This window comes from Pezoporus wallicus, unplaced genomic scaffold (genome assembly GCF_028554395.1).
Source record: "Pezoporus wallicus isolate ANWC-B61680 ecotype Strahan unplaced genomic scaffold, APGP_CSIRO_Pwel_v1 contig_4485, whole genome shotgun sequence".
NCBI lineage: Eukaryota > Metazoa > Chordata > Aves > Psittaciformes > Psittacidae > Pezoporus > Pezoporus wallicus.
The window spans coordinates 650,208-668,899 of NW_026641983.1; the positions used below are offsets into that span (position 1 = coordinate 650,208).

The 18,692-nt window shown below is 35.9% G+C and overlaps 1 protein-coding gene across 2 annotated transcripts in view; it reads right to left on the reverse strand.

The window, feature by feature from the left end:
* The window catches only part of XRCC4 (X-ray repair cross complementing 4), a 183,831-nt gene that overhangs the window by 55,385 nt on the left and 109,754 nt on the right, over positions 1-18,692 (reverse strand). For both annotated transcript variants that reach the window (XM_057426405.1, XM_057426406.1), the window contains exon 7: positions 14,799-14,943. In XM_057426405.1, the coding sequence (XP_057282388.1) occupies positions 14,799-14,943 (145 nt within the window). The remainder of the gene's footprint in view (positions 1-14,798; positions 14,944-18,692) is intronic.

Consider the following 18,692-nt stretch of genomic DNA (forward strand, 5'->3'; position numbering starts at 1 on the left):
AAAAATCTAGTAGTTTACTTCAGGTCTATGTAGTTATGGCATTGTCCAAAGTAAGAGCTGCATTCTGAAGTAACAGAGGACTCAGTCCTCTAGAATGAATAATTTCACACTCACCTTTCTGGATAAAGCTGTCAGAAAGGCATATGCAAAATGACATGGTGTGATTAAAAAAAGAGGAAAGTAGAGGTCCAGTGAAATAGGAGGTAAGCCCACTGCAGTACATCAGTATGCATGTGGCTGATGTGTGTACAAAAAAAACCATTCAATGCTAAAAGCAGGTCCACCTCCAAATGACTTTTACAATTGAGACTAAGTGAGGAGTCTGGGTCCAAACATGAAAGGAAGAAGTATTTATTTCAGTACCTATACACATCTGTTTAATCACACAATATTGATCAAGTGTTTGTTAGAATTTGTTCCCTTGTCCAAGTGATCCCTTTTCTAAGCGCTCATTCTCTTACAATTAGCACTCTTATACATGTACCTTTTTCAGACGATGAGCTGCATGCAATTTTTTCATTACTAGAACAGCAAATGAATGCATAAGAAATCTTCAGATGCTTTCCAATTAGGGCTACAGAGGCACTATATCATCTTTTGCATTGTTTAATACCAGTAATAGTTGTACAGTGTACCAGAGCACATAGTACAATAAAAATTAGTCTAAGATATCTCTGGTGCATTCATAGAGAAAATATTTGTGTTTTCTGAATGTAAAGAGAAATTTGTAAACTGCAAACAGCTAACCTAGTCAACCTTCTATGCTGATTATTAAGTCTAAAGAGTATGTGTCATGCATGCAATATTTATTACCCTGTTCTTTGTATTTCAGAGAGAAATACGTAAAATACGTCAAACACTATAGCAATTGTCAGGGCTTTGGAGATGATGCAAAAGACAATTCATTGATAGGAAAGAGAATATGAATAAAAATACATCATAGATTTCATTGATCTAACACATTGTGAACACGTAGCTCATCAAGGTGTTTGAGAACATTTAGATGTCTTGTTTGAACAGCAATCCACGTCCATCAGTAATTGAACTTTGAATTCTTGCATTAGCTTCATGAAAAGCAATGGGTGCACTGAGCAGGCTGGTGGGATGAGGAAGAACAAATAAGAAACACTAAAATAGAAAAGCAAGGAAAAGTGTCTATTTCAAAGTATGTGCTGTTAATTAATAGGTTATGAGCCAAAACGAAAATTCATAAATATTCCAGTGACAGTGTTCACAGTTTAAAAATAAATTTAACTTGGAATTCAAAACAACTCTAGCAGACCTTTTCCTTTTTTTCCCTAGCAAAAACCTGTTTTTTCAGTTCATGAAGCATTTTTCCCTGAGTTTTGAATGCAGCAAAAATCCATTTTATTTAAAACTGAATCTTTTGTTAGCAAAATCCATTCTAATTTGGCTAATCATCAGTCTCAATGACAACAACCAACAGATTACACCTAAAATGCATGAAATGCACTTACTTGTTCTGAACTAGGCTTGACACTAAAGCCAGTACAGGAAGCTACTCAAATAGGTGTATGCCCCATGGGAAGATAAATCCCTGACTAATCAGTTTATATGAGTGATCCTACCAGGTACTGTCTTGTGACACAATGTAGTGGTCTTCAGTCCTTGGGAGGCCTAGGAGGCATATTGTTCCATGGATTCACAAAGGCTCCAGAAGATCTTATGCCTACAAGGGCTCACCTATTCACAGTTGAAGAAGAGGTACTCTATTCTGAATCAAGTATGTGCAATGGTAACCAAAGAAAACATCTGGCCCACTAAAACCAGTTTTGAGAAGTGTCTAAAATTGCATGGAAGGTACACAAGGAGTGAAATGTATCTGGCTTTGGAGTCTAGGTATGAAAGTAAAGGGATGCAATGAAAATTATATATTCTAAGTCAGCTTCTCTAGCGCAGGACAATGCATTGTACATCCTATTTAGTTGTCACATACAGAAAATCCTTGCCCAGTTGGATGGATAGAGGATTTGAAGTGACCTAAGTAAAAGACACAGATGGATTGGATTATTTCCCTACAGTTGCCACTACCTCCTCAAATCATCCTATCATGATTTGATCTAGTAAGCAGGAAGATAGACAGGCTATAGCTCAGCTGATATCTCATCTGTTTGTCTCTTTCAACCACAGCAATCTGTCCACAGTACCAGGATACTGAAATACTCTGTAGGACAGTCTATATACTTTATACAGCATAGCCACCTATATGGCTATATCCTACCAAAATAGGCAGAAGCAAGAAGGAATTTTCCTTGGAGGAGGCAGAACTAGGTTTGCTACTGTCTTCACAGCAACAGAAAGAATGAGGTGGCACAAGGTGGATATTATTAAAATTTTGACATATCTTGTGACTGAAAACTTCCCAACAGGCAAAAAGTCTAGTGTGGTAGAACACTGACAGCCATCTCCTTAATGCTGAATGTATGACAGAAGCTGGTGATTGTAAGGAAATGGTCATGTCCAGCCAGCAAAAAGACACAACTTGAGCTTTGGGAAAGCAGGAAGAAAACATCAGGCTCTACAACTCTTGCCTTCTAGAAGTTTGCTTAATGAAGTCTCTAAACAGACCAAGAATTTTTCTGGCCTTTATCTATATCCATGCACTGCTTATGCCTAATTATATCTTCTTCAGAAGTGCTTTCTAATAAAATTGAAGCCAGCTGCTTAAGCCCTTGTCATGTATTTGTGTCAGTGCTGTGTGACAGTTTATTTATAATTAAACATTAGACAGCTTTATGATCTGTCAGACATCATTTATCTAGGAGGTTGTCCTATTTATCCAATTAAACATGTATACATCATCAAGGAATTATATTTTTTCTTGAATACTTGACTGGTACTGAAGCCTCGTACCATTTCATTTAATCTATGTACACTCAAATCTACAGCAAAATTCTTCTGAAATCAAGAAATATGATAATAAAAATGGAAGCTTCAGAGTTGGTATTATCTATGAGTTCTCATATAAGCTTCAGATACAAATATTCACATGGAAGGACCTAAATTTTCCTATTGGTTCCCTAGAGTACCCAGAGGGGCAAAGCAGCAGCTTTGTTGAGACTGTGCTGAATCTAAGCTAGATGAATCAGACTGTTCTTCACAGTTCTTCCAAGGTACCTATTTTGTCAATTAATCCTACAAGAAATTTGACTGATATATCTGTTAGATAAGACCTACCTTATCTTGGGCTAGACCTAAAATTGAGGTGAGATAATAGCCTGAATTAGATGCCATAAATGGAGTAGACTGGATTCCAAAAGCTATTCCAAGATGCTATCAACAAGATTATGAGCTGCCTCAAGAAAAAACCTGCAGCTGTGGGTCTTATATTTGTGTTTCCATCATCTAAACTTCTAGGTAGAACTGCTCAGGAAATCAATCTGGCTTCTCTTTTCTTCCTTGTTTCTTCACATTCATTATGGCAGTCACATTTTGCTCTAGGAGACAATAGAGACTGTGTTACAGGAGACAACATACTTTTGTAAGAACACACAATGGAAGAGTAATATTTGGAGATGCCACATGATGGCAAGTTAACCTACACACAGGTGCAGACAGTGTAAGGCTCACTTTGGTTCATTTTTTGAATTCCACATCAAACTGACTAAGTCTAACAACTGGAAAGTTTTCAAGATGCAAAACACTTGTCAACATGACTCAGCCAAGGAATATATTTAAAAGCAGAGAACTCAATTACATTTGGAATGTCTGTGCCCTGCTAAAGGACAGCAATTTTAGGTGTGACAGAAATTTTAATGCTAATGATTTGGAAGTCCTAAACTGATACTCAGCTTTTTAATGCTAAGGTAACACCACCTAAATAAATGCTAGAAGAATGTTTTAAAACTAAATACTGTGCTTAAATATTACTGAAGACAGGAATGCCAAATAAAAAAGTGAAGATATGAAACAAAAATATGAACATGCAGCTTAGATTCAGGATTTGAAGGGATGCATAGAATATGCAAACTTATCTGGCCAATAAAAGTTAAGCCTGTTTAACATATATAAAAACTGATATTGAACTTAACTAACACAAATATGCCTCAAATTATCATTTTATTTCACTTGCATATTTCTCTATTGAATAGAAATTTATCCTTCGGTATCATTAAACGCAAATGGTGTCTGGAAAATTCTCAAACACTCTGTGGCTTAAATTTATTCTTAAAGGAGATTTGTCACTGATTTGAAAGTTGGGTTAACTTTCAAAGCATCTGAAAAGCACTTTTAATGCTCGAAAAAGGCAGGTAATTTCTTTATCTTGTTAGATAAAAATAGTCTTTAAAGTGCTAACATCAGAAGATATTCAGGCCAATGACACACATCACCATATACAATATGGCCTATCTATATGTAAGCTGGTTTTGCAAAGGGATCTCAGCAATGGGAAGGGTAGAAGTAATAGAGAAATAAGTTGTAGCTTTTTAGCTTGGCAAAAGGAGAACAAGTCAGAACAAAGGAGTCAGTGCAGAACTGGGAGTGGTGTGCAAGAAACCGTGAAAAAAAAAGGTGTGTCTGGCAAGCACCATCTTAGGGTAACATGAAACCCTGACTTTTTTTTAAATCTAGCCTAAGAAAAGGTTATAACAGCACCAGAAACATGTCAACTTTGCAAATAATTTCATTAGAAACACTGTGAACCTGGGACTGTGGCCTCTGGCAACATCCTGCACCAAATCATACTGAATAAACAGTCTTAATAAGCATTCATAATTTTCTCTTAAGATGTGATGGTTGATTTGGTACTATTTAGAGCAAAAAGGTGTAGATGCATATCAGGCATGTAGAAGGCCATCGTTATATGCCTCTCAAGTGTTATGCTGGACAAGAGAAAGTAGGAAGACAAATAGAAGACTGAGGGTTCTTTTACAAAAGAGTGAATAAAGACTCAGTTGGGCAAAACTACATCCCTCTGTTCACTAAATCCCACATTGCTACACCCCCTCCAGCTCTTACAAATCCCAGCCCTATTTATTTCAGTGCCTTCATATAATTTTTTAAAGTCTCCTGCTGTGTCCATAATGTTTCTGATTTCTTCACTCTCCTACTGCAAAAAAAACATGTCCATGGAGCACCTCTTCTTTGAGGGAAGGCTAAGAGAGTTGGGGTTGTTCAGCCTGGAGAAGAGAAGACTCTGGAGATATTCAAGGTCAGGCTGGATATGATTCTGAGCAACCTGATCTAGGTGAAGATGACCTTTGAAGGTCCCTTCCAACCCAAACTATTCTATGATTCCATGAGTCTGTGATTACCTTCCCACTTGTGTGCTTTCAGCCGCCACCCAACCAAGGTGCTAACAGGACAATACCCCATCCCTAGCAGTGTTCAAGACCAGGCCGAATGGGCCTTGGAGCAACCTGGTCTAGTGGAAGGTGTCCCTTGCCCGTGGCAGGGGATTGGAATTGGATGAGCTTCAGGGTCCCTTCCAACACAAACCACTCTGTGATGCTATGATAAAACCAATGTGGTGCGACTTTAAGCATATCGTAACAGCTGTGGTCATGCTGCTTGTTTGGCTAGTAGAGCTAAACCTAAGCCCATAGCTTACTAAGTACTATCTGTGTTTAGACTCATCAGCCACCACCTACTTAAAGGGGCAAATAGGACATCGCTCCTCAGTGGCTTGTTGGCCAACCTAACCACTGTTGCTTTCAGCTTTGGGAAATAGACTGTGTACCCTGATGGTAAGTTGCACAAACTTGGTATATGATGTAGGAACTGATTTGCATCCTTCTGCTCTTGTTCTTTACCCTGCTTCTCTCCCACATCATTATCGGTGGTTGGGGGATACTGGTTTTTAAATTTTGCTTACACTAGCTTGGGGATCACTCTGAGTAAAGTCCATTGATGCTTTGGCTTTTTTAAAAACTTTGAATCTGGAGCTCACAAAGTATCCGTTAAAAAGCCAACAGGGAACTCGTCGTATCCTGATAATATTTTATTTGCATTTGGAGATCTTCTGTTTGTGTTTTCAAATCTGGTTTTACTTTACCTGAAATAGCTGTTCAGAGTCTATCACTTTTTTGTCAACACAACCGGGTATAATCTGTTGGTTTGTTTTTTTTTTTTCCCTGACCAAACATCTTCAGGCAATGCTGTAGCTACACAGATAAATAACTAAAAGGGACTATTTACATACTGAGGGATTCCTTCTGAACAAATGTTTCAGTACAGCTCAAAATGATACAGCTCCTGAGCACAAAAGTAATTCTCTATTTGTTAACAACAGCAAACCCAGTAGTTATACTATTTGGAAAAATGTTTTAGCATTTAGTGGTGTATTTTAACCTAAAGGCTTGAAGAGTTTCTTCACAAAAATATATTTTTCTTTAGGATATTTTAGTAAAAGCAGAATTTTGTTTAGGTAGTTTAATAGTTACCCAGGGAGAAACTCCAAGGAGGAAAAGCAATAATAGTCTAGATGGTTCCCATCACCACTAGAAATTAAATGACATGATTTATCATCACTTTACTTCAGTTTTACACTTGTGCAACTTCAAAGTTCAGCAAATTGCCCTGGAACGTTGAAGTGATGAATAATGTGCCATATTCCTCTCTGAGCAATAAATAACCTTTGTGAAAATATTCTAAAGTATGGCTTAGGAATCTGGGGGGTAGATTGAGCAAATTGCAGAGAATTAATGTTGATAACAGTTTTCTTTCTGTGGCCTGATAATTTTAAAGAGTATGTGGCTAACTTCTTAATATGGGGGGAAAAAAAATTGATCTTTTTCCCAAACTACTGCTAAATTCATTGATGTACTCTCTGTGATTAGATGTTCTAAAACCTCAATCAAATTTCTTTCAAAATTTTTCTACAATCACCACCTTTTTCAACAACCTCCCAAATTCTTCTCTCAAGTATATTCTCTGCCTTTTCTAGAGAAACATATGGCTAGATGGTACCATCTTTTAATGTAATAGATGGGTCTCTGATGTCAAATTCTCTTTCTGATACCAACATAAATGGTAGAAGTGATATACAAAACATTTATTTCTATACTGATGAGTAATTAATTATTAGCTTTTCATGAAGCCCATTAGAAAATTCATCTATTTCTAGAATGAATCCTAGAATGAAACCTACCTTTATCAAATAGTAGTGGTTAAGTGCACATTTGTCCCTTTTCCTCAGTTTTAGTCATTATTACTGTATTATTCTAAACATACAGGATGAAATGTTGATGTCAATGGCTATACTGCTGTGAGACTTGAATTCACCTTAGCACTTGATGTCTTTTGAATCACTGAGTTCATTTTGAAGAGCCTTTTATTTTATCTCACTTCTGATACTTAACATGCATTACAATAATGTCTCCTTCATTGATCATTTTTGAATACTGAACATTTTCCTTCAGTTTTATATGAAGTCCACTTTCAACAGTTGCTATACAGTTAACAATCTGAAGAAAAATACAAGCATGTAATTAATTTTTAAATTACTGTTCATAGGTACAAGCTTGCAATAGCTAGATGAAAATTTTAGGAATGGTTTGATAGCTGAACAAACTAAAGGGTTTTTTTTTTTAAGTGTTATTAAATAATCAAGGAAGTCCTCCATCAATATTCTACGTAAACAAGGATTGTATTAATCTAATTCTGTACCTCCTAGAGCTTCTAATAAGCTCTTGTTTTTATTTATGTTCAAGGAGACTGAAAGGGTAGTTAAATTACTTTGAGAGACACAATGTGAAATTTGCCCAACCCTTTTTCTCTTACTCTACAAGGTTTTAGATGGATACATAAGAATGCGTCATATACCCTCCCACAGATGGCAGAACTCATCAAAAAGGATACTGATTAATGTCATGCCGAATCCTGATGCAAGCTGACAGAAACAGATGAGTCCTCTCAACCAACCATGAAAGTGCATTTGCTCATACCGTATATATTAGTCACAGTGTATAAATTTATGAATATTTATCCATACGGACCAAACTTGGGAATGGTCTACGTATTATTGAAAATCCACTGTCATGGACTTCAAGTGCTCAATGTACTGCTTTGGGGAAACATATGTAAGTGATAAACAGGAAAAAAATGCACAAATCATGGGCTCTCACCCTGTTCCCTCTCATCTAACTGCTTAGCAATGTGTCTACTGTCATCTTTCACTCTCTTCTGTACCCGCTAGACCTTTTCTTGCTCCTCCTCCAAGTTTTTTTGAAGGATCAACTTGCTTCATGAGGCATAAGGTAGAGGATTAAAACAAAACTCAGGGCAAGTCTGTTTACTTGGAGCCTGTTTCTCCTTGGTTTTCCCATGGTTTTGCACTTGATTTCAAGCACTGTAGAATGGAAAATGTTCTGCTTCTTAGTTTCAACAGCACCCTTGACAACTATAAACCAGTAAATTTAATGAACTTGCCATAAAACACATACATGGAGATGGAGAGAAAACCATGGAAACTGAATGTACTCTGCATTATATATTATATATGGTAGGTTCAGCACGTCACTGAAGTCTGCTATAATATTTCTTACTAGCTGGATGTAGGTCTTCACACTTAGCAGGAAACAGTGAAATTAAGCAGGTGAAAACAGTCAATCTAGACACAGCCTTCACTATTGTAAAAACAGTGACTTTGGAACAGACAAGTTCCATGGATATAGTTCTGTGGGGTTTAAACAGGATTAATTGCTTATTTTAGCATAAAGAAATTGAAAAGTATTGTTAATTCTAAATGATAGCTTTTCAGCACTGCTTTGATGAGAAGGGGCACTTCTGGGGAGCAGAGGAAGGATGAAAGGATAATTCATTGGTAAAAAGTGCAGAAAAGGGCAAATACAAATAAAAATAAGAAGATTAATAGCATCATGTAGTGAATCTGACCTTTGAAAAGCACACTGAACTGAGCAGAAGCCGACAAATCACCTCAGTGGAGCAGAAGAATTTGCAAGTGTTCATGAAATCAGTTCTTAAATACTGAGTTTTGGTGTATTTTTGTGTCACAAAGCATTTTATGGGGTCCATAATGAGTTCAGGAATTATTGCTCTGCACAATATATGTTGTGATATATGGAATATTCTAATTTAATCCAGTAAAAAATACCTACTTTATGATCAGTCTAATGAACAATAAAAACAGATATTTGAGGCAGCTTTATCTCATTAATATAGTTAAGCTTTCATCTCATTCTCTTCATGCTGTCTATCTTTGACATCAGGACTAAGCTGGCAAGCATGGTTACTTCGGCTTTCCATCAGTTGAGGTTTAATCTCCTGCCAATGTGTATAATCAAGATCCCAGACATCTACATTACCTCCTTTTTCCTATTAACAATAATGTGAAAACAATTCAGTCTGAAGAGCTGCTTTAGGAAATGGAGGTTTAATTGACACCATCACCAAAAGCCCTTTACAGGAGCGTTCAGAAAGAGAGTGCACGTTTGCTACCACACGGGAATCACAAGGTTGACCAAGGAATTCTAAATATTCCCTTCTTTGTTGTTTTTAATGCAATCTCCCTCTCTTACTGCCCATCCTCCCCGTAAAAGGCTGAAAATAATGTATGTTGGTCTCCAGCAAAAGCTAACAAATATTCCAGCACTGCCGGTTAGCTCAACTACACTCAATCTTTCCTCCTCCTTACTGTAATTTACTGTTGAGGAGCAATTCTTTTGCCTCCCACGTACCCCAGCCAAGACCACAGTATTTAACAAAACTAATATATAGTGTGATAAATTAAACTGTACCAACCTACAACTGACATGAGAGGCTTAAAGTAGAAAATATAGTTCAGACATCATTCCAGTGTAAGAACTTTGTCAGAAAAAAAATCCAACCATTATTTGCCAGAAAGGTAATGGAAGAAGATACAGTTTTAATTTTTTAAATGATCCTCTTATAACAGCTACCAGTTTCAATGAGATACATTATAAATTAATCATTTGAGGCATATATCTCACCAGAATTGTCACAGCGATAAAATTCTGCTTTAAAGAATATGCCCTGAGAAAACATGGGATAGGGCCCTGTCAGTCTTCCTGAGTAATAACTTTTCCATCAGCAGTCAATTATTAGGTTATTATTTGTGACAAGAATTGGTGATTGGCCACAGACTAGAGAGCTGAGTGACTTTGCCCAGGAGAAATTGCAGTCTCAGAGGTCAGCAAATTACGTTCATTTTTCCCTGCCCTGGGCTATCAGCCTTCATATTTTCCCATCTTTCCCTGGGGAGTCAGGAGCAATGTTGATTGCAGGTACCAATTCCTTGCACTTCCCATGGAAATAAATCATCCCTTCCAACATGGATGGTGGAGGCCTAATTATCTGCTACTCAGTTAAAGACACTCGCTCAAAGAAAGCCAGGGTGTCACCACAAGAAAAGCAACTGCACTGTGTTGTATTTATATCTGCCTTAGTCTTCCCAGTTGTATACTCAACTTTTTTGCAACTTCTTACTGCAAATACTGTTATGCATTTTAGTCGAAGGCTTTTATCCTTTTTTCTTCTGACAACACCCATTTTTGTACAGCCACAAGTCACACAACACAGGTATGAAACACAAAAGACTTAATTAAAATTTTTTTCAGTCTCTCCAGTGAACCCAACTGTCCACTTCTAAGATACTTCTTACCCTGTTTACATTTCAGCCTTAATGAGTTAAGTATAAAAAGTTCCTAAACATTGTATTGCATACATTTATTATGGCAGGAATGAACTTATCAGTCCTGGACATAGACATTACATTGACTCACTGATACACCAGTGATCATAGAGTTTTGTCACACCAGGAAAGGATCTGCAAGTTCTCTCCAATTGTATTAAATACACTTAATGAATAAAAAAGTTACAGGTCAGCATGAACTCACATATATATCTCTTTTCAAAAGGGAGTAACTGTGATATAAACTTTATACCCCCTCTGGGCCATGGAAGGTTATTGTATCATTTTCAATGGAATACAAATTTCACTTGTTTAAACCTTTACGAAAAAGAATTACTTGTCTGAGATATAATGTCAATGTCTGTGAGTAACCTTCTGACAATGCCAAATTCCAGGACAAATCTATCTTTTTTGCTACCTGAATCACTGGTGGTGGCAAGCCACATTTTAAACAAACCTTGCATGAGGGCTTTAAGAATAAGAACCACAAGCAATAAATTAAACAAATGCAGAGAGATGATCCCCAGGGTAATCCTGGCATACCACAGGCTTTCAGTGCTTTGGAAGGGGTAGAAGGTTATCAAAAGAAAGGCAAGTCCAGCTTACTATCATATTAGAATATAATGCTAAGAGCTTTCTTTTAGAATAAATTATATATATGTACAAAGTCTATAGGAAATAAAGAGGTGAGAGAAAAACTTAAAGAGATAACAGCATGCAAATGCGTTGGGTTGTGTGATTTTTCTTTTACTTCATACAGATGTTTATGAGGACTGCCAACTATATGTTGAACACTTTGAGCTCCCTGGAAAAGTAGCATTCATGTGTTGAAAAGAAAGATTTAAACTACTAGTGGCAAACATCCTATTAAATTCAGTGAGGCTACGACTGCATCTCAGTATTACAGCAAAATCAAACACACTGAAGCTAAGGGAAAGCACCTTTTTCTTCAGTTTACATGTAGAGCTGATTCTGACAGTCACTCAGTTTTACCAATCAGGAATTATCAATCAAGTAAAGTCAAATTTAAATTAAAAAAAAAAAAATCCCAAACAACGAAAAACCGTCAAATGTACAAATCTAGGCTTATACATACAAAACTGAAGATTTTGATATGCAGAATAAGTCAAAGTCACAGTGCTTGTTGTAAACACATTTCTTTATATAAAAGGCAAGCAAATAATACCTATTAATTCTCAGTTAATTGAATTAAAGGCATGAATGAAGACTAAAACACTAGATCCTTTATTAGTAAGAAATGACAGGAAAAAAAAAAAAGGCTTTGGCTTTTTTCTTCTTTGAATAAAAACAATTTTGATAAACCAAAGCAGAAAGATAGATTTTTCCTTGTGGAAACAAAGTGATAGTTGCAGGCTGTACTAGAAAGAAAGCTTTGCTGATTTACTTTTGTTTTAGTTATACAGACCCCAGTACTGGCTGACTTCCACAGTACTCTACGACTACAGATTGTGCAAGCTACACATACTATACTGTACATACAGTATTCTGTATTCAAGGACTATGCTTAATTTATAAACTTACATTAAAAAAACTGTCAGCTTCAGTAAGTACTATCTTCTCTCAAATAGGTTCCAATACTTTTAAAGTGAAGTTACTATAGAAATATCCAATTATTCATGGCATTCAGGCTGACAGACCATAAGCTTAAGCCTTTATATTGAATTCATATTCTACATAGCTAATAGTGTTATTCATATATAGTCCCATCAGAGATTTCGGTAATGCATCAGTAAACTTAATTTCTAACTGTGGATTGGGATTGCTTTTATTAATTTTTCTCCTCCAAGTATGAAATGCAAATCACGAAAAGTAGAATTTGCATCTTGACTTACATATTATCTCTGCTTTGCACCTTAGGAAACTGCCAGATATTAAGTTACAGTTAAAGCTTTACCAATACCATCACAGTTTCCTGGAATCAGAGTAATTTTATTTTACTTCCTGACTCAATCATGTTTTGAACTATAAGAAGCATCCTTTGTCACACTTCAAAAATGTGCAAATTGCAACCCACAGGTTAACTGCTATCTGCTTTAAGTAACATCTGTCTGCCTAAAGAAGCATTTCTTTTCATTGGGTAGTTCAGATTTGAAAAACAACCTGCTAGAGAGCTGGAAAAACCCAAATATTGGCAGTTCATTGACCAACTAATTATTCTGAATTTCTGCTTTACCTAAAGGACATCTTTATCTCAGCAAATAATTAAACAGTTCATTCAGCAAACCCTGTTTCACAAATCCTAGTTCAGTTCTTTCCTGAGAACTAAGCTAAATATTATCCAGGGCATGCTTCCAGGTGTCATTAAAAATGAAAAATTAGCGCTTGCATAAATTGTCACAGTAATAGTAGTTGTCTATATAGATAAATGCAAATCAATTCCTTCTCCTAACACTGCATTCACACACAAAGCATGAGAAAGCCAGTACTACTTTTGCTCTAATTTCTATGTTAAACAGATTTTTATTTGCATTCTTCTCAGTGTTCTTGGGCACATCTAATATATTTTCATTCCAAAGGAGTAGATTATTTCTACACAACTAGCCTCAACATCCATAAACCTAAAGTATTCATGGAAATGGAATCCTTTGTTTTTTCATGACTCAGTATCTACTTTAGATGGTTTTAACTCTAAGCATAAGCAGTACTTTCTTACCACACTCCAAAATCTTGGGAGAAATACATAAAGATTAAGAAATATTTCCTATTATGTGATAACAAAGACTGTGTTGAAAACCACTGTATTTTCAAAAAAAAAGATCTGAAAGACAAAAAGAAAATAAAAACTTAGATGCTCTCCTTCAGTAAAGAGGCTTTTTTTTTTTTTTTTCTGATTTAGGATCTTGTATCAATTGACTTAAGATGCAGCAATATAAAGGCAGCATTAGGCTCTTAATGTTTGGTTTGTAATTGCTCTTTCACTGCCTGGCAAACATGAAAGAAGCACTAATGTTGTCAGCAAAACTAACAAATGAAAAATAATTCTAAATAAGCTTTAATTTGTCAAAGCAAGAACAGTGGGATATAATTTTATGTGATAGCATAGTCTTTATGAGCAAAGAACCAAATCTTTCTGCAGGTCTGCGCAGGAAAGCTCAGAAATAAGTATTCATTAGTGCACTTGCAAATGTGATCACAATCTGTCATTTGATCCTCCTGTCAAACAGAAAGCATGACATGCATTCAAGGGCTGTACATCTCCCATATTTGTGGTGGAGCATATCCATAGGTGAAGGCATTTAGAGGTTAACTTCCTGCCCAACTCCCCGCTGCCCTAGCAGGCTGGGTGGTTTGCTTGAATTAGTAATTTTTTGCTAAGAAGTAACATAATACTGTAAAACTTTAGCAAAATGGTAATTATTACAGTTTGGTTTTTTTTAATGCTACAGATATCCAGGGAGATCTAATATCTTTTATTAAGTACTATAAGTTCTGCTCTCCTTGTGTTTAATAGTGAATTCTTTTTTCTCCCCAGTGATCTTATTTTCAAAAGAAATCTATTCTGGTCTACTAAAAATTGCATTGTGAATTAATTTCCACTGAAATTACAAAGACAGAATCACAGGATAGTGAGGTTGGAAGGGAAGTCTGGAGATTGCCCAGCCCAACCTCTCTCCTCAACCAGAGCAGGATGGGTTTTGAATGTTGCCAAAGATGGAGAGTCCACAACCTCTCTAGACAAAGTGTTCCTGTGTTTGACCCACCATGATAAAAGACACTCATAATAACACTACTTTCAGTGACACAACTTAGCTGAAGCTGTCCATCTTAGTTTGACACTAGCTATAAATACGTCCTTCTCTGCCTGCAGTGTTATATGGTAGCCTAAAGAGCATTCGTTCAGTAGGCTTCAGTCGATTTGCTTAAAGTTATCCAAGACAATTAAAGAAAATAATTTTACTGTTGTCACTTTAGAAGTGCATTAAAATCAGTCAGTCATTTGGCTTGACAATTTAATCATTCACATCTATTCAAAGTTGGGTAAAATGACTGTAAATGACTATGCAGAACACAACACAACCGTACTTGGTCTTGAAACTTGAAACTGCATGAGAAAACACTCAAAAAACCAAAACCACAAACCCTCTGATATCTGCATATGTATATATATATATATATATGTATAATATATTTGAAAACTGCTTACTTTTCCTTGGCTGACAGTTCTGTCTGGTGAGAAGCCATCTTAGATCCTGTCCTATCAGGCTTAGCTGTCCTTTGTCTTTGCTTTCTTCTTGGAGCAGTATCAATGACATCTGGGCTACCCAGAAGGGAATCCCTTCGTTCTGGCACTACCAAAACGAAAGAGATGAAAGTTGATAAGAACTTAAATATGAAGTATAACAACATATTCTTAAAACATTTTCTGTTCATTTTTATTAAAATCTCTATACTGCTAAGATGAACTTTGATTTGACAGCAGTTGGTGTCAAACCCAACAGATGTCATAAAGGGAAATTCAAAAAGACAAAATTTAAACTAGAAAGGTAAGTTCCCCTCAACACCTCTTTGTAGTCTGTGGAGAGAATGATGGGCAGTTATAAACCAGAAATATACTGGTGGTTTCAGGACAACCAGATCCTTCCCTAAGCTAAACCCCTCCCTTCCCTTGCTATTAATGCACTCAGGAGATATGTAGACATTTTTATTCCCGCTATCAATATCCTCTAGCATGTTTCTATCTGGTATGCCTGCTTTAAAAAAAAAAATAAAAAAATTAATTACATTAAATTTTAAAGATAATGATAAAGAAAAGCACTCATTTCAACTGAAAAATATTAAATAATAATGTAGTGACTGAGGCTGATGCTATTATGGTAACTTCCTATTATTACTTTCTGTGTGTCTTAGGAAGGTTTAATCTTCACATGGATGAAAGACACCATAATTTGAGATTCAATATTAAAGGTTTTCACAGAAAGCAAATAATGGGTCTTATTTCATCATTCCTTTCACAGTTATCTATGCTACTGAAAATAAAACAGGAAGAAAATATGCAACCCACAAGTCACATTTTCACTGTTTCTCAAAAAGACCCCACATTTCTGACCAAGAACACTCTTAAATTAAACAGAGGCTATAAAATTAAATAAATAGGCTATAAATATTAAATATGTAAATAGAGGGTCCCTAGAGCAAGTGCAACTACTGCTTACAGTGAAGCATGTGCTTAATATAAAAGTCTCTTAGCTTTTACCAGTGTGCACTACACCATTGCAGATATACAGATCTGTGTAGGGTGACTTTGCCAGGTATTAGCTGACATATTTCCATGGCACAAGCTAATTAACAGATTTCAAAGCACAGTATAGACAAGATACATTGCCTGTAGTAAATGCTGAGAACAGTTAAATCACAGCCCAAGTCGCCACACCAAACTTTAACTAGCTATGCATACTCTTCCAGTGCTAAATCTTGAAAATGTGTTCATGATTGTTAGTTTCTATTTACTGGTAGCATGTTATATATCTAACATTTACACTAATATTATTTTATATATTCCAGCATCACTACCTAACGTCGGCCCTCTTGATATGCATTAATCAATACATATAAAATAGTTCACTGTCAAACCTTTAATAATTTTACTACCATAGTTTTAATCTTTCTTGTTGCTGTTCTCCTCCCACACTCTGCTTTTGCCAAAAAGCAGAACCAGAAGCTGCTGTATACATAAACCCTACAACATGCTGCTGTTAAATAATGTCTCTGTGCTTCTGCTTGTGTAATATGCAACAGTGCTCATGGCCCTTGCTCTCAGCCTTGCTTACTGTTTAGATGCACATCCCGTTTGCCATCTACAACAGTCTCACTGGTGGCAGACGGAGACTGGTGGTAGAGGAAGAAAAATGGAAACGTTCATCTTTCCATTACACTGCAGTTGTGCTAACTTCAGGCTGGGAAAGGGTGTCAGTTTTCTATTAAACATCTCAATCTAATCTTTCCCATGAAAACAAATGTTGCTCTTATGACTTATTAAAACTGAGTAGAATAAAAAATATTGACCTAAATGATTAAATAAACCTGTGCAATAAGGTTGTGAGAATGTTTCTTTTAATAATACCAAGAAGAAGGCTTCTTATTTGGACAGCCTAGGATACACTGTCTTGAATAGTAGTTGACTAGCTCGTAAATAATGATTGATCACCACAGGCTTGGGGTTTTTTCATTTTGTTTCATATAATCATAGAATCGCAGACTGATTTGGGTCAGAAGGGACCTTAAAGTTCATCCAGTTCCAACCACCGGCCATGGGCAGGGACACCTTCCACTAGACCAGGTTACTCAAAGCTCCATCCAACCTGTTTCTTTCTTTTAAGCCAAACTACCTCTTAGGTTAGAACTACTAATGAAAAGATGGCATACACTAGTAGGTCAAGTATCATGCATCACTGTTAAGACTTTAAACTACCACCCACTAATGCTGCCCAAAAATAACTCCTATTAACGAATTCATTTACAGTACTTGACAAAAAGCCAAAGAAAGCGTCAGCAAAATAGTATTCATTGCTTGACATAAAATCATTTGGAAAAAACAAAGACAGTCTTGAACATACACCTAGTTTTTAATTTTGTCTGAGTTTCATCACCATTTTAAAGATGCAAAGTTCCGTGACTTCCCATGAAATTGAATTTCTTACTTTCGTATTATGCAATACAATATGAATTCTTGTTATACCTTTGTGAAGAATAGTACCAATTTAAATTGAGACAAGAGTACAGTTTGATGAAAGTCAATTGATTATACCACCTATGCCAACAATGTTGATCAAGAAATGGAAATGTTCTAAATATATAATGTATCATCTGCAGATGAATAACTGCAAGAAACAAGATTGATAAGGGCAAGACAGAGATTCACAATTCAAGTACTTAAAGAGTATTTGTGCTAAGATCAAAGACTAATGCTACTAATGAAACATCATGATCTCTGAAAACTACAGACATTTAAAGATCAAGTTCTGTATCTTGGCTAAAGATAGGCAGTCCAGTTATATTTTAAAATAGACTTCTTCATTATTTCATTTTTATATAAAGACAGCAATTAATATAAAAGAAATACCTCACAATCTATCATGTTCACTTTTCAGTCTGACAAAAACACCACCTTCGTTCTCTGTAGATCATCACCTGTAATGAAAATTCTTTGACTTTTCTAATTATTAATGACAGTGCTGTACTCACTGATGAAACAGAACCCAGCTTCTCTCTGTTCTCAGAAAGGACTAAACCCACTACTAAAAGTTCATCCTTGCCCTAAAAAAAAGTATGCAAGGAGCAAAGCAAGCAGAAAATGAATGGAAGCATTCAACATGTCAGCAATCTGTTTGCCTACAATGACCAAACTTCACAATGTCTGAATTTGTGAAGGGTGTACTGCAAGCAGGAAAAAAAGTAGTAGTTTATGAGAAACACAGTCACAAACATAACTTCACTTCTGTTCACCTTATTAGTATATATTTAAGATGCAACAAAGGATCCCCAAACTTGAACATTTGTATTTAATTCATTCCTATCGTCCAAAATACCTGGTAGACCTGCTACTCTTGCTTAACTACACTGTCCTGTGTAAGTCCATATGAAAACCATGTACTGTAATAGCATTTTGCAAATGATTTATTGCTGACTTTTAACGCAACACAGGTGAAAACAGAAGGTGAATCTTGCTATTTCTAGTTAAAAGACTACATCAGTGTTCCTATTTCCTTATATTTCTATCTTCAAGTGTATCACATGGGTTTTGTTATCTTAAATACTGATCATTTTTTTCCCTTGATGAAGTTTTTTTTTTCTCTCTCAATGTTTGTATTCCTCAGGATGCTAAATTACATTAGAATGGCAAATGTCCTTTGCAAATACAGTCTTACAGCCACAGATCCTATGGGATCAGTCCCTGTTTGTGTTATAGCACAGGACTGATTCTAGGTTAACCAGTCACTTCAGAAAAGGAAACGTTGCAAAAGGTAAATGTTTGAACACTGTGTTCAGTGTTTTATCAGTTTTCTCAGGACTTAAGAGGATAATTTTAAAACCATTCATC